Raw genomic sequence first — 25,849 nt, 5'->3', positions numbered from 1 at the left:
ATCTCCTGAGGCTTGAATGTGTAATTCTGAACATATCTCTGTTACTGTAAATCCTCTTTACTATTTCATTAAACTGCATCCAAATGACTTGAAGGATCTGTGAAAACTGTCAAACTGAAAACCTGGCCTCACAACCTTCATCCTTTCAGGTTTCCACATCACTGGACTCTGTTTCAAGCTAATGAACACTTAAATATTCAAACAATTAATTTAGCAAATATTGTCACATTTGAAAATGTGCTAACCATCTCTTTTTACTGTTTTGTGCTAATGCTGGGATTTTGGGAACTATTTGAACATTGTTTTTATAGTTGAATCCATATGATGAACAGACTTTTAATATTTCACCAGCTCATTTTCTGAGGGATGTGTTTAGACCCCATAAAGTTATCCTACAACTGATTTTGATACTTTTACTGTATGCATGGTAGCTTGGACATGCTTTGAATTCATAAGATTTAACAATACAGTGTTAGGGACTGTACCGCTGGCCAGAGACTTGAGACTTGAATTGGACTCAAGCTCACTCAACTTGGACTAACAAAAATGACTCGTGAACATCTCTGATGGACCTACATATTTACATATTCACATGGAGAGGATATTGAAAAGTCTGGTAGTAACTGATTCACTGACTTGTGGACAGTTTTCTTTTTCCTTTTTTTTGAAAAATATGGTCTTTTTAATAATGATTAGTAATATTAATATTAATGCAGGGTTGACATGTTTGATTAGAGCAACTGGGAACAGCTGAGGATGTTCCCATTGCAGGAAGGTTCCCCTAAGTCTGGATGCAGTGCCACCCTCTCTCTGGCTGACTCTCCACTCTGCTGCAGCTTTGCTCCTCTCCCGTCTGCTTTAGTTCTCTACTCTGCTCCTATCAACCTTTACAACACCCTCACATGTGTATATTGTCACCCCATCACACAATACTAACTTCACTGATATCCACATCCCGTCATTAAATTAATAAAGTTAACCCTACAAGTCCCTGCTTAAAAAAAGCAGTACACCACCATTAAAAACAAACCACGTTTGGGACAATGATGGCATTGATCCATTAAAAGGATGTTTTAACTGCAATAACTTGGACCTCTTCCATAGCTTGGACTTGTTAATTATACTAGTATTTTATTTAGTGTGAAATATGCAAAATGGTTAAGGCAAAAATGTTTGACATTGACAAACATACAAACACTTTTAAGGGGGCAGGTTTAAATGCATTTTGTTATTTTTCATGAAAATGTTTCAGTGCTTTGTAATTACAATTCAGCCACTTTGCTGGGATAACATTTAAAAATGTATTGGTTTTGAACAAGGATGTTAATACCAAAAAAAAAAAATATACCACTAAATCCTCACATGCCACCATATCCTCACATACCACAACGTCCCCAAATACCACCATGTCCCTATGTACTTTCCTCAATAACATCTAGGGATACAAGGTTGGATAATCAGGGCTTCTCGGACATTTAAAGTGCCTGGTTCTGTTTCAAAAAAAGTCACAATGTGTGGAGATGCTGCTGAGGTTTGAGAGGGCCTCCGTCAGATGGAGAGTGGAACACATTCACTGCTGTGGTCCATCAGCAGGAGGCTGGAGGGGGAAAAGAGGCCATGGACCACAACTCAGCCCCACTCCCCACTCTCCAAAAGTCCATATCTCTGAGGCGTTTAGTATCCAGCGGTGTTCCCCAGTGACTCCATCCAGCAAACATCCTAATGTGTCGCTCCAAGAGTTCCTCACCAGAGGTCAATGACCTTCTGGAGCTCAGACTTTAACATCAAAAGGAAGAACTCTGTTTACTTCTTTTAGTTCTTTAGTTTCTGGATTTAAATTCAAATGGGCACGGTGTTGTTCTTGTATTGACATCATTTGAAATAAACACATTTTAAAACGTTCAAACTAACTGTGGTTAATTGTACTTCTACAAGGTAGCTTGTATCAGTTGTTTCTTTCCTGTCGTAAGGTTGGATTTTTCTCAAGCATAACTATAAAATAAACAGTTTTTAACAAATAATTTTGTAGTAACTAATGTCTTACTTTCAGGGAGTGGGGGGTGCTGCAAATACGCTACATACAAAAAGAAATAATTCATTTGCACTTTATTATTGAGTGCCATGAATTACTAAAATCTACCCATAATCCCTTACTGTGTGATGTGGAAATTAGAAACAACAATGTCAAATGTTAGACATCCAATATTAGAGGATATATAATGTAAATCTTTATTTTCAACTCGTTCTGCACAAAGCATATAGATTAACTTTGGTAAGAATTCAATTACTATAAAATACTGATTGGGGTTATGCTGGAGGTGATATATGAGGAATGAATCAAAGATAATACAAGATTGATCTTGAAGTTGGTACGTGGATTTTATGACAGTGAAAGATCTCTGTCATGAAATGGTGTGATGACAAAATCCTTTCTCTAATGTTAGATAGAATTTTATCAAACTGAAATCCAGTTTGAATTTCGAGGTTTCCTGAGTGTCTCTTGTGCTCCAGTAGTAGGATAGTGTTATTGGGTCTTAACAGTCTGAATCTCTTTAGGAACTATTCTGTTCCAGTGGTTGTATTTTTTTGCTAATGCTTTTCTCTTCATTCAATAAATATTGTGTTGTTTGGTGAAGATATGGAACTGTTATCTGTAAGTCTATGTGCTTCAAAGATTATTGATGTATACATATTTAGTGTGTGTGTGTGTGTGTGTGTGTGTGTGTGTGTGTGTGTGTGTGTGTGTCTCAGTGAAGTGTATCAGTCTCTGCAGTAGCTTCCAGCTGCAGCAGTCAGTTCAGTTTCTGTTCAGTCTGACTGAGGGAGGTTTTTGTACGACGCTTTTTCACTGTGTGAACACCCACTGACTGTTGATAATGAAGACTCTGACAGTAGTAAACTGCTGCATCTTCAGTCTGGACTCCACTGATGGTCAGAGTGAAGTCAGAGTTTGATCCACTGCCTGTAAAACGATCTGGAATCCCTGATTGTCGAGTGCTAGCAAGTAAAATGAGCAGTTTAGGAGTTTCTCCATCTCTCTGTTGGTACCAGGCTAGATAGTTCCCATTAAAAATAAACATTCTGACTGGTCCTACAGCTGATGGAGATGGAGCCTCCCAGAGCAGAGCTCACTGCTCCAGGCTGAGTCACTGTGACCTGGCCTCTGGACTCTGAGGATACAGAGACAAAAACATAAAGCAGCGTCACGGTTTAGTCGGCTTCATTTCAGAGGGACGGATGTTGATAGAGGAGAGGAGTTTGATTCTCTGGACTTTACCTGTGAAGCAGCAGCAGAGGAGAGTCCAGATGAGGACGGAGATCAAAGTCATGTTTTTGATGAGGAGGATTTCTGTGTCTTCTGTTGTCATGAAGGACAGCTGTCAGTCATCCAGTGTTCAACTCTCAGGACTATAAACTCTCCCAGAGCACTGGAGCATGGTGCTGCTGATGCAAAGTGGCTCTCTATGGAAATGCTCTGACTGACTCCAACAGGGACTTGGATTACTCTGATGATGCTGTTCATAAATGGATCAATCACTTTATCAGAGTATAGTAAATTTTAGATTTAGGGTTAAGGACCTTTGGAACAAGAAATTTTATTCCCTATGCCATACAGCCATTGAACACAGAATGACTCCATCAGGGACCACTTGTTATTTTATAAGATTTGCTTTCTTGAATTATTTATAGAACTTATCTGCTTCTATAACTTATCCACACTATCACTAACTTAGCTGCTGCTTTACACTATTGTATATTATTTCCTTTATATTCCGTATGTTTATAATGGTGTGCTGTGTTATGTGCATTGTATTTACCTTTGCTGTACTTTGGGAGAAGCCAAAGACAAATTCTCACTGAGGTGGACAATAAAGTCAATCTAATCTAATGTCTTCTGTCTCATTTAAATTCATTGCAAGAGAAGAAATTACATACATTATACATATATAAAAACATGCATAAAGGAAATCTGCAACACTGTGTTATTGTCAGTTATCTTTTCATAACAGCCTCATTTTGGTGAGTTTGTTTGTGTCAAAGTCAGAGAGCCGTGTCTCTCTACAGTGAGAGGTTTTTGTACGGCGGCTCAATGACTTTGTATCACTGTGGTTGACTTTTGGTGGAGGAACCAGACTGAATGTTGGAAGTAAGTCAAACTTTTAAAAAAAATTTCCATTTCAGGAGCTTTTTTTTCTTTCTTTACTTTCTGCACTCTTAACTTTCCAGATTTGTGGAATATTAATCTATAATTTTTAAAGAAATATTTTGCACTAAAAGGCAAATGTTTGCTGTTGAAATAGAAAATTAAAAAGTTAATTGTAAGAAAATGAAATATTGAGTCAGAGGATAAATCATTATTTCCAACTTTAATGGTAAAGTAGCATCTTGAGGGCTTGTAGGTTTAGTTCAGTCTGACAAAGTCAGAGACAGTGAGAGCCGTGTCTCTCCAACCAGACTGAATGTTGGAAGTAAGTTTCTGCACAAATACTAAAAACTATATTGTTAATATTGTAAAGTAATGATTTAAATTCAGTTTACAGTCGATAAAATATTTAATAACTTTTAGTATTCACGTTTTTATTTCTCCTCCTTTATCGTGGAGACTAACTCAGAGCAGCTTCACTAAACATTTCTTTACACATTTCTGTCAAACTGAAATTTAAATGACTTGAAGTGTGGAAAAGATAAAACTGAAAACCTGTTCTACAAGATTCATTTTTCATTTTCCACATCAATGATAATTGTTTAAAGCAAATGAAGATTCAAATATTCAAACAATTGAACAGAGCAAAGATAAAGATCGGTATTTGAAAATGTGCAACATCTCTTTACTGTGTCATGTATTGTTTCAAAGTTTGAAAACTATTTGAACAGTTTGGTAATGATGATCGAAATCCACATGAAGAACATTTGATGTTGTCAGCTCATTTTCTGGATTTGTTTCTATTACACTAAATACTTTAAAGTAATGTATAGTTAGGTTGGTGATGATTTTGATTTGGAGGTTTAAAGATTTGTCCAAAAGTTGACATTTTATTTCCAGTGTATAGTTAGATATATATCAGCTCATTGTGTAGATGATTCTCTCTGTGCTGATTTACATGAGAGGCTTCTTAAAGGGAAGTGAAACAATGTGTGAGTGAGTGACTGGTGGAGCAGAAAAACCATCTGACAGAAACTCCTTAAAGGAGAAAACCAACTCTCACACAGTCAAGGTGTCCAAGTGTCTGCTGGTTGATTGACAGCTGTGTGGTCCCTGTCCTCTAAGCTGATTGGTGTCTCCTAGGTGATGTCCGTCCCACCCTGACTGTGCTGCCCCTCCAGTGAGGGAGCTGCTGCAGGGAAGGCCACGCTCATGTGCCTGGCCAACAAGGGCTTCCCCTCAGACTGGAGTCTGGCCTGGAAGGTGGACGGCAGCAGCAGCAGCAGCAGCTGGGAGGAGAGCAGGAGCCCCGGGTGCTGGGGAAGGACGGCAAATACAGCTGGAGCAGCACCCTGAGGCTCCCTAAAGACCAGTGGGAGAAGGTGGGCTCTGTGACCTGTGAGGCCACCCAGGGCTCCCAGACTCCACTCTCAGAGACACTGAGGAGAGACCAGTGTTCCCAGTCCTGACCTGACTCACTGGGACTCTGCTACTGGTTTCACTCTGATACTGATCTCAGTCTGCTCTCTGCTTCTCTCTCTCTCTCTCTCTCTCTCTCTCTCTCTCTCTCTCTCTCTCTCTCTCTCTATCTCTCTCTCTCTCTCTCTCTCTCTCTCACTCTCACTCACTCACTGTCTGATTACATGTTTCATTGATTAAGTGTGTTGCATGTTTTAATTTTGATTATTTTAAGACAATAAAGTACTTTTCATCAAATTAGTTGTTTCCATGTCTGTTATTGTAAAAAAAATGAAACCGATATCTCTGTCTTAATAGTTCCATAAATCTAGAAATGTTAAACTCAACTGAGTTTAATGTAAAACTGCCTGGACATATATAGAGAAAGAAACTATAAGGTAATATAATAGCATGTTTAATATATTTTGAAAACACAAAAGTAATCAGAGAATCGTTAATGTGACCCAGACAAGATAGAAGTAAATCCATCATTTATGTGACTTCAGAAACTGTTTCATTGGAGTAATTTTAAATTTGGTTTTGTAGGAAAGCTGATTATTTCAATATATAGTAATATATATACTTAATATATAGGAAAATTCAGATATACTATGTATCTCCTAAATGAAGTGTTTACTATGATGAATTGTTTTTAGATCTGTCTATAGACTACTATAACTCTCATGTTGAAAGCTTTTAAGAAATGTCCAGAAAATATAAAGAATCTTAGTAAACTACATTTAAGAAGAATTTATTGTAATTATATTGTGAAGTAGGACATGATCATCATCTTATATCTGAGTTTGTCTCAGGGTCAGATCATTAGTATGTGAAGATTTTTGAAAACAAATAATTGTAGTGTCTTACTCTGTACTGAATTGTGCTGAGTCATAGTTGTCAAGATGATCTAATTAACTACAACCTACTCAGAATGTCTGAGTGATAAATTGCATAGTGTCATTGATATTTGAGTTTAATAAAATGCATCAAGTAGACTGAGTTTGACTATATCAAGTTTCTGGCATTTTCAAAGCAACATAAAAAGTACAAATTAAGCATTTATTAGCTATTTTTTACCTAAATCTAAATTGATTTATTATTTGATTTGATACATAGACTATATTGATAAAAGAGCTGAAATTATACAGTTGTTATTCTGACTTTGAGCAAATTTATATTAACCATCAAACTGCACAAAAATAGTCCTAAAACTATATTTAACAGAAATATACAAAATGTGTTTATGCTGAAAGTCTTATTGTGGTCTAACTTATAAATGTATGATAATAAATCATGTAGTGGTGCAGTTTCTGTGCAGCTGTTGAGTCAGATCAGTTCCTCTCCAGCTGAGGAGGTTTTTGTACAACGTTGTATCACTGTGTGAACGGGAAACTGTAACACTGCTGACAGTAATAATCTCCTCCATCTTCAGTCTGAACTCCACTGATGGTCAGAGTGAAGTCAGTTCCAGATCCACTTCCACTGAAACGATGTGAAACTCCAGTGTGACGTCTTGTAGCATAATAAATCAAAAGTTTAGGAGATTCTCCAGGTTTCTGAAGGTACCAGTTTAGGCAAGTACCAGCACTTGAACTGGCTTTACATCTGATAGAGACAGACTGTCCTGGAGCAACAGACTGAGATCCAGGAGACTGAGTCAGGATGATTTCTCCTGATGAACCTGGAAAACATGAAAAAGAGCAGAAGGGTTATTGAGACAAATCCAGCTTGGAGAAAGATGATCAACATCCAAACAGAAGAGTCTCATTTCTTTAACATGGAGAAGAGATGGAAGAAGGTAAATGCTGCTTGTTCCAGTCTTTCTCCATCATAGCAGAACATCATTGAGGTCAACCTGGTTGCATCCTGAAGCAAAGATTTCAGAAAAGAGTCTCACCCTGAACAAGGAGCCCCAGGGTGGCCAGCAGTAGAATCAGTGACATCATCATCGTGCTGCCGGCGTGTCAGTGTCTCTGAAAGTCCTGGACAGTCACTGATCAACACTGGCCTCTTAACGGCTGGGAGCAGAGAGGCAGGACACATATGCAAACACACAGAGTCAGTGAACTGTAGCTGTCCTCAACATGTCATGCTGTTTCCCCTTTTACTTTGACTAATTAAATGTGTCACTACATAATGGGCTACGGATGAATGGTAAAATCTTGTCATAAAAACTTCATTTGGTTTCCACCAAGCAAGTAGAGAACGTTGATTCTGTTTGTGGGTATTTTTACATCTATAGTTTGTTTTTTACTACAGATGGTTAACGAGGTGCCAAATATCTATTCAATGCACTCTTGAGTGTGGGATGACAGGATTCATACCAGGAAATAGGTTGTGATAATGTTTATTCATTCTGCAGATAATCATTTTGTGGATGATTGGGACAATGTATTCTGTTTCACCATACTTTATTTCTTTTAGCCAGGGAATCTACTTTAATTTGAATACTTAATTTAAGTTTGGTAAAAAGGTGAACTCCAAAGTCTATAATTGATACTTTTTAAAAATTGAAAAGGGGAGTACAGACAGAAGAAGTTGTTTTAATAACTGATCACGTGATGGACATAAAGAAGAGAAAATGTTGTGTCATGTATAATTGAGAAATCATCGGCGTACAGGCTGTTTGACGGTGGTGTCACTCTGAAAAGATGCTTGAAATGCATTTCCTATTTATTATTACATTTCAGTTATTACAGTTTTCCTATGATTCTGTTGACCTCGTTGACTTTTGACTTTTTCATCGTTAAACTTTGGCCCACTTTGCCTCGATCTAAGATGAGGATGATCATTTCTACATTTCTTTTTTCTATTTACACTTTTACTCCATTTCTACTTGTCTTTCATGTCCATGAATCAGTTTTAGAGCCCTACATGGTCAGGCACCCTCCAATATCAATGAGATTATACAGGCCTATATAACGAGGAGGTCATAAACTTCTTGATTTATTTTTTCTCACTACAGACTTATAAGTGAAGTTGACTGTGGCTCTGAAGTCAGGAGTTTTGATCTTTGGGAGTGTCTCCAGTTGGACTTAAGTGGACACTGTGAAAACCTTTTAAAGGGAACAAATGGTTTAGTGTGGCTTTTGTAGTTTAGCTTTTTTTAATTATGATTTATGTTATATGTACTTTTATGTTTTATTGAAAAGCATATATGAAGTGTTTTATAAGAATCTTCCCTTGCTTCCAAAAGAAAAAGAGCTACTTTTAGTGGCGATAAAGGAAATTCATGGTTAAAAAAGAAGTGTGTGTGTGTGTGTGTGTGTGTGTGTGTGTGTGTGTGTGTGTGTGTGTGTGTGTCCTCAGTGAAGTGTATCAGTCTCTGCAGTAGCTTCCAGCTGCAGCAGTCAGTTCAGTTTCTGTTCAGTCTGACTGAGGGAGGTTTTTGTACGACGCTTTTTCACTGTGTGAACACATACTGACTGTTGATATAGTGATAACTCTGACAGTAGTAAACTGCTGCATCTTCAGTCTGGACTCCACTGATGGTCAGAGTGAAGTCAGAGTTTGATCCACTGCCTGTAAAACGATCTGGAATCCCTGATTGTCGATAGCTAGTATAGGTAATGAGCAGTTTAGGAGTTTCTCCATCTCTCTGTTGGTACCAGGCTAAAGAGTCTGAGCTTTTGAAGATGCTCCAAACCTGAACATAAACATCCTGACTGGTCCTACAGCTGATGGAGACGGAGCCTCCCAGAGCAGAGCTCACTGCTCCAGGCTGAGTCACTGTGACCTGGCCTCTGGACTCTGAGGATACAGAGACAAAAACATAAAGCAGCGTCACGGTTTAGTCGGCTTCATTTCAGAGGGACGGATGTTGATAGAGGAGAGGAGTTTGATTCTCTGGACTTTACCTGTGAAGCAGCAGCAGAGGAGAGTCCAGATGAGGACGGAGATCAAAGTCATGTTTTTGATGAGGAGGATTTCTGTGTCTTCTGTTGTCATGAAGGACAGCTGTCAGTCATCCAGTGTTCAACTCTCAGGACTATAAACTCTCCCAGAGCACTGGAGCATGGTGCTGCTGATGCAAAGTGGCTCTCTATGGAAATGCTCTGACTGACTCCAACAGGGACAGGGGGTTTCCTCTTCAGTGCTGAGAACACTGACTTTATAAATTATTCATGATATAATGCATAAAGAAATTGAGAAATTGGATTGGTTTACATTGGCAATTTGGGTGAAGTTGATTCCGTTGAATTACTAAAACCTATTAAAATGCATAGTCTTCATCACACAGCCCATGTGCATTTGTGTTCTCATTTGAGATCCATACACACAATTACTGGTGTGAAATGTAGAAATGAAAATGCAAAAGGACAGATTCTACCAACAAGGATCTGTGCACTTGTTTTATTGATGTAAAATCTTTTTTTCAGGGTTGACAGAGAATGAGAGAACACTTGTTTGAGTATGTAGACATTTCAGTAATCAGCCCTAATGCAGAACATCTGTTTCCCTCAAACAAGCCCTGACAAACATGAACAGTGTGGGACACAGAGGAACAAGTCATTACAACCAACTGCAATAAACATTCTGGATTTAAACACAAAGCTAAAAATTCCTCGAGACCAATAAACTTATACATTTTTTACTTTTTTCTCCACATTGTCTCTTTTTTGCAGCTTAACATATTCAGCTCCTTCAAATCTAAAGGGAAGAGAGAGGATGAGAATATTCATTAAAATGACTTCAAACAGGTTAATAAAAATCATGTTGCCGTTTTGAACTTTAATATTTATTAATTTTGTTTCAGATGATTAATGGCCTTTCTCACTCTTTGTCACAAAGACTTTAAAACGACTCTTGTTATAACATGTGATGTCATGTCTTAAGGAAAACCTTTGACTTGTTTTGAATATAAAAATTAAACATTTTTGTGTAGTGGCACTGTCTATAACTGCCACATCACAGTGGGTTTGATAGGATCTATTTCTTTGATAGAAAGTAGTTCCAGTAAAAACTGTTGATAGTGAAGTCTGTGGCATAGGCGGCGCTAGGCTATTTTTAGGGGTGCTTTCTGCCTTCTGGTTGACCGCACAAAGGAGTGAGGAGAATAGAGAGGGAGAAGGGCAGAGAGAGCAAGATGAACAAGTACAGTACATATGATACATATTAGTCATTGGCCTCTGATTTATTTTGTGTAATGCATAATATTGTTTTGTGGCTCATTATTAATGTTGGTCTTCTCAGATTTATTGATGTCTTACTTATCTTATAATGTAGTTGTTGTATTAGAGTAAATGCTTATATTATCAGGCCCAGGCTCTTAAGAAAAAGAGATGTTGGATTTTCCCCATCTGGTTCAGAGGCATTAATAGATTAGATTATTCATTATTTAGCTGTATAACCATATCAGTTTCTATCAGTGATGGAACTGAAAAAGTTGAAAATTAACAGCAGAAACAAACATGAATAATCCTGTCTAAAAATATGTTAAGGCTTATTTTACCAGTTCAAGGTACTGTATGTGCAGGGGCGTATCTCAAAATTCTGGGCCCTGTAGAAAGGCATTTTCTATGGGCCCCTCCCTGCATCCACAGCTATTCATTCTACCATCTTTTTGGGCCCTCCTCACATGAGGGCCCTGGTTACTCAGTCCCCTTTTCCCCCCCAGTCCGACGCCCCTGGATATGTGTGCTGCAATAATCATGCTTTGTAGTTGCCATCTTTTTTCACAGCAGATGCCTTGAATCTGTTGATAGTTTGTCATAATTGCATGTCTCAATCTGTCTATTTCTTTCCCCAAAACTCACCAGAAGTCATGAGTCATTGAAATCAAAAATCTTAATCCTAGTTTAACTGCTATCAACTGTTCATTAGGGGCTGAGCCCCCCCCAAAGGCCAGATCCTAGGATCGCCCCTGGTCTGTGGAGTTTCCAAAGTAACCAGGACATTATTTCTACAAAGGAAGTTGCTTTAAAATCTGTCAAATATATTTTTGGAATTGATCGCTATGAAGATAATTCACATCTACTGTAGTGATGTGGATTTTAACTTCTGATTATCAACACAGGAAGTGAACTCTGTAGTCTTTACTATAAAACGTGTGTGTGTGTGCGTGTGTGTGTGTGTGTGTGTGTGTGTGTGTGTGTGTGTGTGTGTGTGTGTGTGTCCTCAGTGAAGTGTATCAGTCTCTGCAGTAGCTTCCAGCTGCAGCAGTCAGTTCAGTTTCTGTTCAGTCTGACTGAGGGAGGTTTTTGTACGACGTTTTTTCACTGTGTGAACACATACTGACTGTTGATAACATGAAAACTCTGACAGTAGTAAACTGCTGCATCTTCAGTCTGGACTCCACTGATGGTCAGAGTGAAGTCAGAGTTTGATCCACTGCCTGTAAAACGATCTGGAATCCCTGATTGTCGAGTGCTAGTATAGTAAATGAGCAGTTTAGGAGTTTCTCCATCTCTCTGTTGGTACCAGGCTAAACAGCTAGTACAATAAATATCCTGACTGGTCCTACAGCTGATGGAGACGGAGCCTCCCAGAGCAGAGCTCACTGCTCCAGGCTGAGTCACTGTGACCTGGCCTCTGGACTCTGAGGATACAGAGACAAAAACATAAAGCAGCGTCACGGTTTAGTCGGCTTCATTTCAGAGGGACGGATGTTGATAGAGGAGAGGAGTTTGATTCTCTGGACTTTACCTGTGAAGCAGCAGCAGAGGAGAGTCCAGATGAGGACGGAGATCAAAGTCATGTTTTTGATGAGGAGGATTTCTGTGTCTTCTGTTGTCATGAAGGACAGCTGTCAGTCATCCAGTGTTCAACTCTCAGGACTATAAACTCTCCCAGAGCACTGGAGCATGGTGCTGCTGATGCAAAGTGGCTCTCTATGGAAATGCTCTGACTGACTCCAACAGGGACAGGGGGTTTCACGTACAACACTTATTGTGGAAACATGTAAAAAAAAAGGTTAAGTCCAGAAATCTTTGACAGCGACTAACATACCAACACTTTTAAGGGTGTGCAGCTTTAAATGCATTTTGTAATTTTTCATTAAAATGTCATCAGTGCTTTGTAAAGAGAGTAAAGCTACTTTTCTGCTGTGATGACGAGTCATGGTAAAAAATAAAATTGTTTGGAGAAGGATAGATATTCTTCTTTTTAAATCTCAGCCATACATATATAAACAAAAAGGATTCGGTTTCTCCATCATGCATTTATACATGATAGAAAAATGGTGCAATTGTAATAATAGTTTTGTAAGTTTAGAAACATTAGTTCAGTGGATTCCAACAAGGGTGAAATATCAAGTCAGTCAGTAAAGGTTTAAAGAACAAGAAATATATATATATATATATATATATATATATATATATATATATATATATATATATATATATATACATATATATACACATATGAATGACAAATCAACAACAGACCCAGATTTTACAAGGTAAGAGACAGAGGGAGAGAACCCCAGATCATCCTCCAGTCTGTTACACTAAAACAATTCAATTCACTTCAACTTTATTTATAGTATCAAATCATAACAAGAGTTATCTCGAGACACTTTACAGCTAGAGTAGGTCTAGACCACACTCTATAATTTATAAAGTCCCAACAATTCTAGTAATTCCCACAAGAGTGACAGTGGCGAGGAAAAACTCCCTTTTAGGAAGAAACCTGGGACAGACCCAGGCTCTTGGTAGGCGGTGTCTGACGGGGCGGTTGGGGTGTGATGAACAGAGGCAATAATAGTCACAATAATGATAATGGAACAGTGACTAAAACATGTTAGTCGTAGTAGTTCATGTCATAGCAGGGCACTGCAGGGCATTACAGTGTGTAGCGTGGCACAGCAGAGCAAAACTGGACAGAGCTGGACGTAGCAGGACACAGCAGGGCACCGCAGAGCGTAGCAGGGTGTAGAGAAGCAGGACCACGGCGACAGCTGCAACCCAGATCTCGGTGCCCTCCTAATCCAAAGAAATATGCTGAGAAAAAGAAACATAAGGACTCCAGAGAGTAAACTCCCCAGAACTAGGTTAGTAACAAGCATTTCTGGATCTCCTCACTCCCTAACTATAAGCTTTATCAAAGAGGAGGGTTTTCAGTTTATTCTTAAATGTGGTGACGGTGTCTGCCCCCTGATCCCAGACTGGGAGCTGGTTCCACAGCAGAGGAGCCTGGTAGCTGAAGGCTCTGGCCCCCAGTCTACTTTTAGACACTCTAGGAACCACAAGTAGCTCTGAATTCTTGGAGCGTAGTGCCCAAGTGGGAAAATAAGGTACTAAGAGCTCTTCTAGATATGATGGTGCTAGACCATTTAGAGCTTTGTAGGTCAGGAAAAGGATTTTAAATTCAATCCTGAATTTTACAGGAAGCCAATGCAGAGAAGCTAATACAGGAGAAATATGATCTCTTTTCTTAGTTCTTGTGAGAACACGCGCTGCAGCATTCTGGATCAGCTGGAGAGTCTTAAGGGACTTATTTGAGCAACCTGACCGTAGGGAATTACAATAGTCCAGCCTGGAAGTAACGAATGCATGGACAAGTTTTTCAGCATCGTTTTGAGACAGGATATTCCTAATTTTGGCAATGTTACAGAGATGAAAAAAAGCTGTTCTTCAGCTTTTTTTTAGATGGGCGTTAAAGGATATATCCTGATCAAAAATAACTCCTAGATTTCTGACAGTAGTGCTGGAGGCCAGGACAACACCATCCAGGGTAGCTATGTCTTTAGATAATGAAGTTCTGAGGTGTTTAGGGCCCAGCACAATAACTTCAGTTTTGTTAGAGTTTAACATCAGAAAATTGTACATCTGTCCAGATGTGGTAATCTACAAGAGAATCAACACACTGGTTTCTATTCAACATGTGTATCAGTGATGCTGGGATTGAAACAGACTTTGTTTTACTTGTTGATCAGAGATCTGTGAACGGTGCACAGGAGGGATCTGATGAGCTGTCTGATCATTTACAAATGTTAAGGAGGGGATTTCTAGATTTCAGATATTTGGGGAAGTCCCTCACTGTGATTATGTGCCTGCATTACAAAGTGTGCAATAGACTTTTCTGTACATTTAAGAGGGAAGTGATAGGAACCAGAAAACATGTTTTAATTCCTGATACAATTATGGCCTATATGAAAGAAAACTAACAGTATTATAATGTTAAATCAAATGTAATCTGCAAACAAAGATTTTATGGTTGTGGACTCTGAACACATGCTTGATACTGATGCTTGTATTAATCCATTCAGCTGAGGGATCAGTGACAAATATAAAGAGATAGAGGACATTGATGTTTTGTACATGATTGTATTAGGAAATGTATTTTAAGAAATGGGGTGTGTGTGTGTGTGTGTGTGTGTGTGTGTGTGTGTGTGTGTGTGTGTGTCCTCAGTGAAGTGTATCAGTCTCTGCAGTAGCTTCCAGCTGCAGCAGTCAGTTCAGTTTCTGTTCAGTCTGACTGAGGGAGGTTTTTGTACGACGCTTTTTCACTGTGTCAACACATACTGACTGTTGATATAGTGATCACTCTGACAGTAGTAAACTGCTGCATCTTCAGTCTGGACTCCACTGATGGTCAGAGTGAAGTCAGAGTTTGATCCACTGCCTGTAAAACGATCTGGAATCCCTGATTGTCGAGTGCTAGCATAGTAAATGAGCAGTTTAGGAGTTTCTCCATCTCTCTGTTGGTACCAGGCTAAAAGGTGGTTGCTGCTCCAAACACGAACATCCTGACTGGTCCTACAGCTGATGGTGACGGAGCCTCCCAGAGCAGAGCTCACTGCTCCAGGCTGAGTCACTGTGACCTGGCCTCTGGACTCTGAGGATACAGAGACAAAAACATAAAGCAGCGTCACGGTTTAGTCGGCTTCATTTCAGAGGGACGGATGTTGATAGAGGAGAGGAGTTTGATTCTCTGGACTTTACCTGTGAAGCAGCAGCAGAGGAGAGTCCAGATGAGGACGGAGATCAAAGTCATGTTTTTGATGAGGAGGATTTCTGTGTCTTCTGTTGTCATGAAGGACAGCTGTCAGTCATCCAGTGTTCAACTCTCAGGACTATAAACTCTCCCAGAGCACTGGAGCATGGTGCTGCTGATGCAAAGTGGCTCTCTATGGAAATGCTCTGACTGACTCCAACAGGGACAGGGGGTTTCCTCTTCAGTGCTGAGAACACTGACTTTATTCATGATATAATGCATAAAGAAATTGAGAAATTGGATTGGTTTACATTGGCAATTTGGGTGAAGTTGATTCTGTTGAATGACTAAAACCTATTAAAATGCATAGTCTTCATCCCACAGCCAATGTGCATTTGTGTTCTCATTTGAGATCCATACACACAATTACTGGTGTGAAATGTAGAAATTAAAATGCAAAATTACAGATTCAACCAACAAGGATCTGTGCACTTGGTTTATTGATGTAAAATCTTTTCTTCAGGGTTGACAGAGAATGAGAGAACACTTGTTTGAGTGTGTCGACATTTCAGTAATCAGCCCTAATGCAGAACATCTGTTTCCCTCAAACAAGCCCTGACAAACATGAACAGTGTGGGACACAGAGGAACAAGTCATTACAACCAACTGCAATAAACATTCTGGATTTAAACACAAAGCTAAAAGTTCCTCGAGACCAATAAACTTCAACATTGTTTTTACTTTTTTCTCCAGATTGTCTCTTTTATGCAGCTTAATATATTCAGCTCCTTCAAATCTAAAGGGAAGAGAGAGGATGAGAATATTCATTAAAATGACTTCAAACAGGTTAATAAAAATCATGTTGCCGTCTTGAACTTTAATGTTTATTAATTCAGTTTCAGATGATTAATGGCCTTTCTCACTATTTGTCACAAAGACTTTAAAACGACTCTTGGTATAACATGTGATGTCATGGCTCAGAGATGGGGACTCAAGTCTGAGACTCAGACTCATATATTGTGGAAACGTATGACGAGCTGCATGTCCCCTGCCCTTTGCCATAATGTGCAACGTAACACGTGCGCTATGCCTTATATGCGCGCACTCACACATAAAAAAGTGCATTGACAATGGCAACACCAAGTCCTCCCGGAGTTGTGCCTTTTGTCATTATACTTTCAATAACTTTGTAACAGTGGCAGTAAGTGAACAGCTACATGTACCAAGATAAATGATGGCGGATCAACATCGGACTTCATCAGACATCTCCAAACGCACCCAAATAGGTCAGTCACTTGCTAATGTGAAAGAGACATTACATTTAGCATATATCGTCACAGTTAACAAGCTTACAAACATTGTATCTTTATAGTTAGTAGTTGCTGAGGCTTGAATGTGTTAATTCTGAACATATCTCTGTTACTGTAGTCCTCTTTACTATTTCATTATTGCATCCATGCGTGGCGCAGCGGATCTGTGCACACTGTCACCTGCCGTGGAGACGCTGGCCTCACTAACCTCTCCTCCTCTGAGTCAGGTCTCCCTCACACTGGACTCAGTTTCACTGAGCCTACTAACACTTAGTGAAAGAGACATTACATTTAGCATATATTGTCACAGGTAACAAGCTAACCATCGCAAAGTGTTGTGCTAATGCTGGGATTGCCTGGGAACAGGAACATTGTGTCTTTATAGTTGTATCCATATGATGTGACAGACTTAGGTTAATATTTCACAAGGTCCGAGGGCTAGAGGGATGTGTTAAGTAGACCCCATAAAGTTATCCTACAACTGATTTTGATACTTTTACTGTATGGATGGTAGCTACAGGACATGCTTTGAATTCATAAGATTTAACAATACAGTGTTAAGGACAGTACCGCTGGCCAGAGACTTGAGACTTGACTTGGACTCAAGCTCACTCAACTTGGACTAACAAAAAATGACTCGTGAACATCTCTGATGGACCTACATATTTACATATTCACATGGAGAGGATATTGAAAAGTCTGGTAGTAAACTGATTCACTGACTTGTGGACAGTTTTCTTTTTTTTCCTGTTTGGTAATATGGTCTTTTTTAATAATGATTAGTAATATTAATATTAATGCAGGGTTGACATGTTTGGGTTAGAGCAACTGGGAACAGCTGAGGATGTTCCCAGTAGCAGGAGGTTATTTAAGTCTGGATGCAGTGCAGCCCTCTCTCTGGCTGACTCTCCACTCTGCTGCAGCTTTGCTCCTCTCCCGTCTGCTTTAGTTCTCTACTCTGCTCCTATCAACCTTTACAACACCCTCACATGTGTATATTGTCCACTCACCCCCATCACACAATACTAACTTCACTGATATCCACATCCCGTCATTGAATTAATAAAGTTAACCCTACAAGTCCCTGCTTAAAAGCAGTACACCATCATTAAAAACAATCCACGTTTGGGACAATGATGGCATTGATCCATTAAAAGGATGTTTTTACTGCAATAACTTGGACCTCTTCCATAGCTTGGACTTGTTAATTATACTAGTATTTTATTTAGTGTGGAAATATGCAAAAGAAAGGTTAAGGCAAGAAATGTTTGACATTGACAAACATACAAACACTTTTAAGGGGGGGCAGGTTTAAATACATTTTTTTTATGTTTCATGAAAATGTTTCAGTGCTTTGTAAAGACAATTCAGCCACTCAGCTGGGATGACAGGTGTCAAAAATGTACTTGGTTTTGAGAAGGATGTTAATACCATCCCGTCCCCATATACCACTGAGTCCTCACATCCCACCATATCCTCACATACCACAACGTCCCCATATACCACCATGTCCCTATATACTACCAAGTCCTCACATGCCACACACAGGGACAGGGATACAAGGTTGGATAATCAGGGCTTCTCGGACATTTAAAGTGCCTGGTTCTGTTCAAGCTGCAGTCACAATGTGTGGAGATGCTGCTGAGCTTTGAGAGGGGCCTCCGTCAGATGGAGAGTGGAACACATTCACTGCTGTGGTCCATCAGCAGGAGGCTGGAGGGAACGACAGAGGCCATGGACCACAACTCAGCCCCCTCTCCCCACCCTAAAACCTCCATATCTCTGAGGCGTTTAGTATCCAGCGGTGTTCCAGCAGTGACTCCATCCAGCAAACATCCAGGCAGTCGCTCCAAGAGTCTCCTCACCAGAGGTCAACGCCAACGTGGAGCTCAGACAGCAAACGCTCCTGAAAAGGAAGAACTCTGTTTACTTCTTTTAGTTCTTTTGTTTCTGGATTTAAATTCAAATGGGCACGGTGTTGTATTTGTATTGACATCATTTGAAATAAACACATTTTTAAAACGTTCAAACTAACTGTGGTTAATTGTACTTCTACAAGGTAGCTTGTATCAGTTGTTTCTTTCCTGTCGTAAGGTTGGATTTTACAAGCATAACTATAAAATAAACAGTTTTTTAACAAATAATTTTGTAGTAACTAATGTCTTACTTTCAGGGAGTGGGGGGGGGTGCTGCAAATACGCTACATACAAAAAGAAATAATTCATTTGCACTTTATTATTGAGTGCCATGAATTACTAGAAATCTACCCATAATCCCTTACTGTGTGATGTGGAAATTAGAAACAACAATGTCAAATGTTAGACATCCAATATTAGAGGATATATAATGTAAATCTCTATTTTCAACTCGTTCTGCACAAAGCATATAGATTAACTTGCAGGTAAGAATTCAATTACTATAAAATACGTATTTAGGGGGTTATGCTGGAGGTGATATATGAGGACGGAGATCAAAGATAATACAAGATTATTGTTGAAGTTAGTACATGGATTTTATGACAGTGAAAGATCTCTGTCATGAAATCCACGTACTAACTTCAACAATAATCTTCTCTAATCTAGATAGAATTTTATCAAACTGAAATCCAGTTTGAATTCGAGGTTTCCTGAGTGTCTCTTGTGCTCCAGTAGTAGGATAGTGTTATTGGGTCTTAACAGTCTGAATCTCTTTAGGAACTATTCTGTTCCAGTGGTTGTATTTTTGTTGCTAATGCTTTTCTCTTCATTCAATAAATATTGCAATGGGTGGTGAAGATATGGAACTGTTATCTGTAAGTCTATGTGCTTCAAAGATTATTGATGTATACATATTTAGTGTGTGTGTGTGTGTGTGTGTGTGTGTGTGTGTGTGTGTGTGTGTGTGTGTGTGTGTCCTCAGTGAAGTGTATCAGTCTCTGCAGTAGCTTCCAGCTGCAGCAGTCAGTTCAGTTTCTGTTCAGTCTGACTGAGGGAGGTTTTTGTACGACGCTTTTTCACTGTGTGAACACCCACTGGCTGTTGATGTAATGTGCACTCTGACAGTAGTAAACTGCTGCATCTTCAGTCTGGACTCCACTGATGGTCAGAGTGAAGTCAGAGTTTGATCCACTGCCTGTAAAACGATCTGGAATCCCTGATTGTCGATTGCTAGCTAAGTAAATGAGCAGTTTAGGAGTTTCTCCATCTCTCTGTTGGTACCAGGCTAAAAGGTGGTAGATGATTGCAACATAAACATTCTGACTGGTCCTACAGCTGATGGAGACGGAGCCTCCCAGAGCAGAGCTCACTGCTCCAGGCTGAGTCACTGTGACCTGGCCTCTGGACTCTGAGGATACAGAGACAAAAACATAAAGCAGCGTCACGGTTTAGTCGGCTTCATTTCAGAGGGACGGATGTTGATAGAGGAGAGGAGTTTGATTCTCTGGACTTTACCTGTGAAGCAGCAGCAGAGGAGAGTCCAGATGAGGACGGAGATCAAAGTCATGTTTTTGATGAGGAGGATTTCTGTGTCTTCTGTTGTCATGAAGGACAGCTGTCAGTCATCCAGTGTTCAACTCTCAGGACTATAAACTCTCCCAGAGCACTGGAGCATGGTGCTGCTGATGCAAAGTGGCTCTCTATGGAAATGCTCTGACTGACTCCAACAGGGACTTGGATTACTCTGATGATGCTGTTCATCAATGGATCAATCACTTTATCAGAGTATAGCAAATTTTAGATTGTTAGACTTTTACAAGAAGTATTTTATTCCCTATGCCATACAGCCATTGAACACAGAATGACTCCATCAGGGACCACTTGTTATTTTATAAGATTTGCTTTCTTGAATTATTTATAGAACTTAACTGCTTCTATAACTTATCCACACTATCACTAACTTAGCTGCTGCTTTACACTATTGTATATTATTTCCTTTATATTCCGTATGTTTATAATGGTGTGCTGTGTTATGTGCATTGTATTTACCTTTGCTGTACTTTGGGAGAAGCCAAAGACAAATTCTCACTGAGGTGGACAATAAAGTCAATCTAATCTAATGTCTTCTGTCTCATTTAAATTCATTGCAAGAGAAGAAATTACATACATTATACATATATAAAAACATGCATAAAGGAAATCTGCAACACTGTGTTATTGTCAGTTATCTTTTCATAACAGCCTCATTTTGGTGAGTTTGTTTGTGTCAAAGTCAGAGAGCCGTGTCTCTCTACAGTGAGAGGTTTTTGTACGGCGGCTCAATGACTTTGTATCACTGTGGTTGACTTTTGGTGGAGGAACCAGACTGAATGTTGGAAGTAAGTCAAACTTTTAAAAAAATTTCCATTTCAGGAGCTTTTTTTTCTTTCTTTACTTTCTGCACTCTTAACATTCCAGATTTGTGGAATATTAATCTATAATTTTTAAAGAAATATTTTGCACTAAAAGGCAAATGTTTGCTGTTGAAATAGAAAATTAAAAAGTTAATTGTAAGAAAATGAAATATTGAGTCAGAGGATAAATCATTATTTCCAACTTTAATGGTAAAGTAGCATCTTGAGGGCTTGTAGGTTTAGTTCAGTCTGACAAAGTCAGAGAGCCGTGTCTCTCCAACCAGACTGAATGTTGGAAGTAAGTTTCTGCACAAATACTAAAAACTATATTGTTAATATTGTAAAGTAATGATTTAAATTCAGTTTACAGTCGATGAAATACATTTTTAATAACTTTTAGTATTCACGTTTTTATTTCTCCTCCTTTATCGTGGAGACTAACTCAGAGCAGCTTCACTAAACATTTCTTTACACATTTCTGTCAAACTGAAATTTAAATGACTTGAAGTGTGGAAAAGATAAAACTGAAAAACTGTTCTACAAGATTCATTTTTCATTTTCCACATCAATGATAATTGTTTAAAGCAAATGAAGATTCAAATATTCAAACAATTGAACAGAGCAAAGATAAAGATCGGTATTTGAAAATGTGCAACATCTCTTTACTGTGTCATGTATTGTTTCAAAGTTTGAAAACTATTTGAACAGTTTGGTAATGATGATCGAAATCCACATGAAGAACATTTGATGTTGTCAGCTCATTTTCTGGATTTGTTTCTATTACACTAAATACTTTAAAGTAATGTATAGTTAGGTTGGTGATGATCTTGATTTGGAGGTTTAAAGATGTGTCCAAAAGTTGACATTTTATTTCCAGTGTATAGTTAGATATATATCAGCTCATTGTGTAGATGATTCTCTCTGTGCTGATTTACATGAGAGGCTTCTTAAAGGGAAGTGAAACAATGTGTGAGTGAGTGACTGGTGGAGCAGAAAAACCATCTGACAGAAACTCCTTAAAGGAGAAAACCAACTCTCACACAGTCAAGGTGTCCAAGTGTCTGCTGGTTGATTGACAGCTGTGTGGTCCCTGTCCTCTAAGCTGATTGGTGTCTCCTAGGTGATGTCCGTCCCACCCTGACGGTGCTGCCCCCCTCCAGTGAGGAGCTGCTGAAGGGGAAGGCCACGCTCATGTGCCTGGCCAACAAGGGCTTCCCCTCAGACTGGAGTCTGGCCTGGAAGGTGGACGGCAGCAGCAGCAGCAGCAGCTGGGAGGAGAGCAGGAGCCCCGGGGTGCTGGGGAAGGACGGCAAATACAGCTGGAGCAGCACCCTGAGGCTCCCTAAAGACCAGTGGGAGAAGGTGGGCTCTGTGACCTGTGAGGCCACCCAGGGCTCCCAGACTCCACTCTCAGAGACACTGAGGAGAGACCAGTGTTCCCAGTCCTGACCTGACTCACTGGGACTCTGCTACTGGTTTCACTCTGATACTGATCTCAGTCTGCTCTCTCCCTACTCTCTCTCTCTCTCTCTCTCTCTCTCTCTCTCTCTCTCTCTCTCTCTTTCTGGCATCAGACCAATTTAACAGTATTCAACTTAAAATAGAAATGCTTTATTTGTTGTAATAATCATTTTGCTGTTAAAGCTGTAAGACAATAAAACATGATTCATAGGAAAAAGTCTGCATCTTTATTTAACAACATTTTTTTCACCTATATGTTTATATATAGAAAAAGTTTATAAAAATAAATCTTTATTTCAGACTCAATGTATGTCCATATCAAGAGATATATAAAAAATTTCAAAAATATACATACAAAATACAACACATCTGTCATTTTAAGGATTTGTGTGCAAGCGGTCATGCCAGTGTGTTTTCTGAGTTTAGATGACATAACCCATGTCTCAGTAAGATTTATGGTGACAGTCTCATTAATAAACTCCAGGATTACATCATAACTCTATGAGGTTGACCTGACAGTTTCTCTGTTTAACATTATTATCTAAATTTAGAATGAACATGGTGTGAATGGCGGATGAAAGGGGACATTTTTCATGAAATGATTTAAAAATGTAGTCTAAGTTACTCAATAGAGTTGTTAGAACTTGAAATAAATTGTAGAGCATCGTCAACATATATTTATAGCGTGATTCTGAACTGACATTTATAAACTAAAGATTTAAGTGTTTAAGTTTAAGTGTTGCAGGTTTCTTGAAGAACACCAGAAAAACAACCAATAGTGTTTTATTATTGAGTTATTAATGTGCTGCTTTACAATGTTCTTATCGCACAGGTTAGTGTTTTTGCAATCCAACATTTTTTGTAGTATGTCATTAATCATCGTCAAAAAACAATCTGCTTATATTTTAAGTATTCTAACAAAGTTCAACCCTTTTATTTAAAGTAATGCATGTATATCTTCACCTGAGATAAATCAGGATTCCTATTTTGTAAATATTTCATTTGTATCAAAACAATATGTAAAATCCTGTCAATACATCTGCAAATCATTTAATGTAAATGGTTTTAGAGTTTGAAATCAATACCTAAATAATAAAAAAAGGTATGAAAATAAAAGTCTACATGAAGATGCATTGAATGTACATAAAATACTAAACCTTTAATCAACTGTATGAAACTTAATATGAAACTGATGGAAATACTGTAATACATATGTATGATATCACATGATGTATTTGATATAAAATGATGTATTTCACTAAAATATAACTTTAAACCCTTTAATTAGTTTAATTCTATTTATTATAGTTATGTTTTGATTTAGAATGATTTAATTCAATTTAACATTTAATATAATTGTTGAAAAACTCATTTGTTGTAAAAATAATCTGTCAAAAGACTGAAAAAAAGATATGTCATTATCTGAATAACTATACATTTTTATGTCAATATTTCATCACCAGTATTACCCTGTCTCATTAATTGAGAATTAATCTAATTTACACAACGCTCATTGGACCTGACTTTGAGGGCACTGTTTCAAAACCTGCCAGAACAAACCTATCAATAAAATTACTTACTTTAGGAAATTCTATATGTGCATGATTGTGTTACACTTTCTTCTTCTTGTATTTGTTATACTGTATTAATATGTATGTCTAGTGTTGTTGTTTCTGTGCAGCTGTTGAGTCAGATCAGTTCCTCTCCAGCTGAGGAGGTTTTTGTACGACGTTGTATCACTGTGTGAACGGGAAGCTGTAACCCTGCTGACAGTAATAATCTCCTCCATCTTCAGTCTGAACTCCACTGATGGTCAGAGTGAAGTCAGTTCCAGATCCACTTCCACTGAAACGGTCTGAAACTCCAGTGTGACGAGTTGTAGCATAATAAATCAGAAGTTTAGGAGATTCTCCAGGTTTCTGAAGGTACCAGTGAAGGTAGTTACTAATTCCTGAACTGGCTTTACATCTGATAGAGACAGACTGTCCTGGAGCAACAGACTGAGATCCAGGAGACTGAGTCAGGATGATTTCTCCTGATGAACCTGGAAAACATGAAAAAGAGCAGAAGGGTTATTGAGACAAATCCAGCTTGGAGAAAGATGATCAACATCCAAACAGAAGAGTCTCATTTCTTTAACATGGAGAAGAGATGGAAGAAGGTAAATGCTGCTTGTTCCAGTCTTTCTCCATCATAGCAGAACATCATTGAGGTGAACCTGGTTGCATCCTGAAGCAAAGATTTCAGAAGAGAGTCTCACCCTGAACAAGGAGCCCCAGGGTGGCCAGCAGTAGAATCAGTGACATCATCATCGTGTGCTGCCGGGCGTGTCAGTGACTCTGAAAGTCCTGGACAGTCACTGATCAACACTGGCCTCTTAACGGCTGGGAGCAGAGAGGCAGGACACATATGCAAACACACAGAGTCAGTGAACTGTAGCTGTCCTCAACATGTCATGCTGTTTCCCCTTTTACTTTGACTAATTAAATGTGTCACTACATAATGGGCTACGGATGAATGGTAAAATCTTGTCATAAAAACTTCATTTAGTTTCCACCAAGGAAGTACAGAACGTTGATTCTGTTTGTGGGTATTTTTACATCTATAGTTTGTTTTTTACTACAGGTGATTAACGAGGTGCCAAATATCTATTCAATGCACTCTTGAGTGTGGGATGACAGGATTCATACCAGGAAATAGGTTGTGATAATGTTTATTCATTCTGCAGATAATCATTTAGTGGATGATTGGGACAATGTATTCTGTTTCACCATACTTTATTTCTTTTAGCCAGGGAATCTACTTTAATTTAAATACTTAATTTAAGTTTGGTAAAAAGGTGAACTCCAAAGTCTATAATTGATACTTTTTAAAAATTGAAAAGGGGAGTACAGACAGAAGAGTTGTTTTAATAACTGATCACATGATGGACATGAAGAAGAGAAAATGTTTAGTCATGTATGATTGAGAAATCATCGGCGTACAGGCTGTTTGATCCACTCTGAAAAGATGCTTGAAAGGCATTTCCTATTTATTATTACATTTCAGTTATTACAGTTTTCCTATGATTCTGTTGACCTTGTTGACTTTTGACTCATTCATTGTTAAACTTTGGCCCACTTTGCCTCGATCTAAGATGAAGGACGATCATTTCTACATTTCTTTCATCTATTTACACTGTTGTTACTACTTGTCTTTCACGTCCATGAACCACTACCAACAGGTTTAAAGGCTTTTTACTAGCTCCTTGAAGAGATCGCATATCACATCTGTCTTGATTTTTTTCAGTCT

General features: G+C 38.7%; 2 pseudogenes and 7 gene segments (V, D, J or C); 2 read left to right on the top strand and 7 right to left on the bottom strand.

The window, feature by feature from the left end:
- Positions 1-1,586: 1,586 nt before the first annotated feature.
- On the bottom strand, positions 1,587-3,329 carry LOC114568574 (Ig kappa chain V region 2717-like; annotated as a pseudogene).
- A 2,018-nt stretch (positions 3,330-5,347) lies between these two features.
- LOC114568809 (Ig kappa-b4 chain C region-like) lies at positions 5,348-5,860 on the top strand (annotated as a pseudogene).
- Positions 5,861-6,975: 1,115 nt separating this feature from the next.
- On the bottom strand, positions 6,976-7,622 carry LOC114568798 (immunoglobulin kappa variable 6D-21-like). The segment is given in 2 exon segments: positions 6,976-7,283; positions 7,500-7,622. Coding segments are annotated over 2 exon segments (360 nt in total).
- A 1,352-nt stretch (positions 7,623-8,974) lies between these two features.
- LOC114568790 (Ig kappa chain V region 3547-like) lies at positions 8,975-9,511 on the bottom strand. The segment is given in 2 exon segments: positions 8,975-9,352; positions 9,460-9,511. Coding segments are annotated over 2 exon segments (399 nt in total).
- Positions 9,512-11,802: 2,291 nt separating this feature from the next.
- Positions 11,803-12,299, bottom strand: LOC114568794 (Ig kappa chain V region 3381-like). The segment is given in 2 exon segments: positions 11,803-12,140; positions 12,248-12,299. Coding segments are annotated over 2 exon segments (375 nt in total).
- A 2,747-nt stretch (positions 12,300-15,046) lies between these two features.
- Positions 15,047-15,539, bottom strand: LOC114568792 (Ig kappa chain V region 3381-like). The segment is given in 2 exon segments: positions 15,047-15,379; positions 15,487-15,539. Coding segments are annotated over 2 exon segments (384 nt in total).
- Positions 15,540-19,765: 4,226 nt separating this feature from the next.
- LOC114568791 (Ig kappa chain V region 3547-like) lies at positions 19,766-20,271 on the bottom strand. The segment is given in 2 exon segments: positions 19,766-20,112; positions 20,220-20,271. Coding segments are annotated over 2 exon segments (384 nt in total).
- A 1,110-nt stretch (positions 20,272-21,381) lies between these two features.
- Positions 21,382-22,626, top strand: LOC114568805 (Ig kappa-b4 chain C region-like). The segment is given in 2 exon segments: positions 21,382-21,395; positions 22,218-22,626. A coding segment is annotated over 1 exon segment (258 nt).
- A 1,647-nt stretch (positions 22,627-24,273) lies between these two features.
- On the bottom strand, positions 24,274-24,870 carry LOC114568800 (Ig kappa chain V-V region MOPC 21-like). The segment is given in 2 exon segments: positions 24,274-24,602; positions 24,819-24,870. Coding segments are annotated over 2 exon segments (360 nt in total).
- Positions 24,871-25,849: the final 979 nt, after the last annotated feature.

Source organism: Perca flavescens, chromosome 14 (assembly GCF_004354835.1).
Source record: "Perca flavescens isolate YP-PL-M2 chromosome 14, PFLA_1.0, whole genome shotgun sequence".
NCBI lineage: Eukaryota > Metazoa > Chordata > Actinopteri > Perciformes > Percidae > Perca > Perca flavescens.
This window is presented reverse-complemented; position numbering and strand designations above follow the sequence as displayed.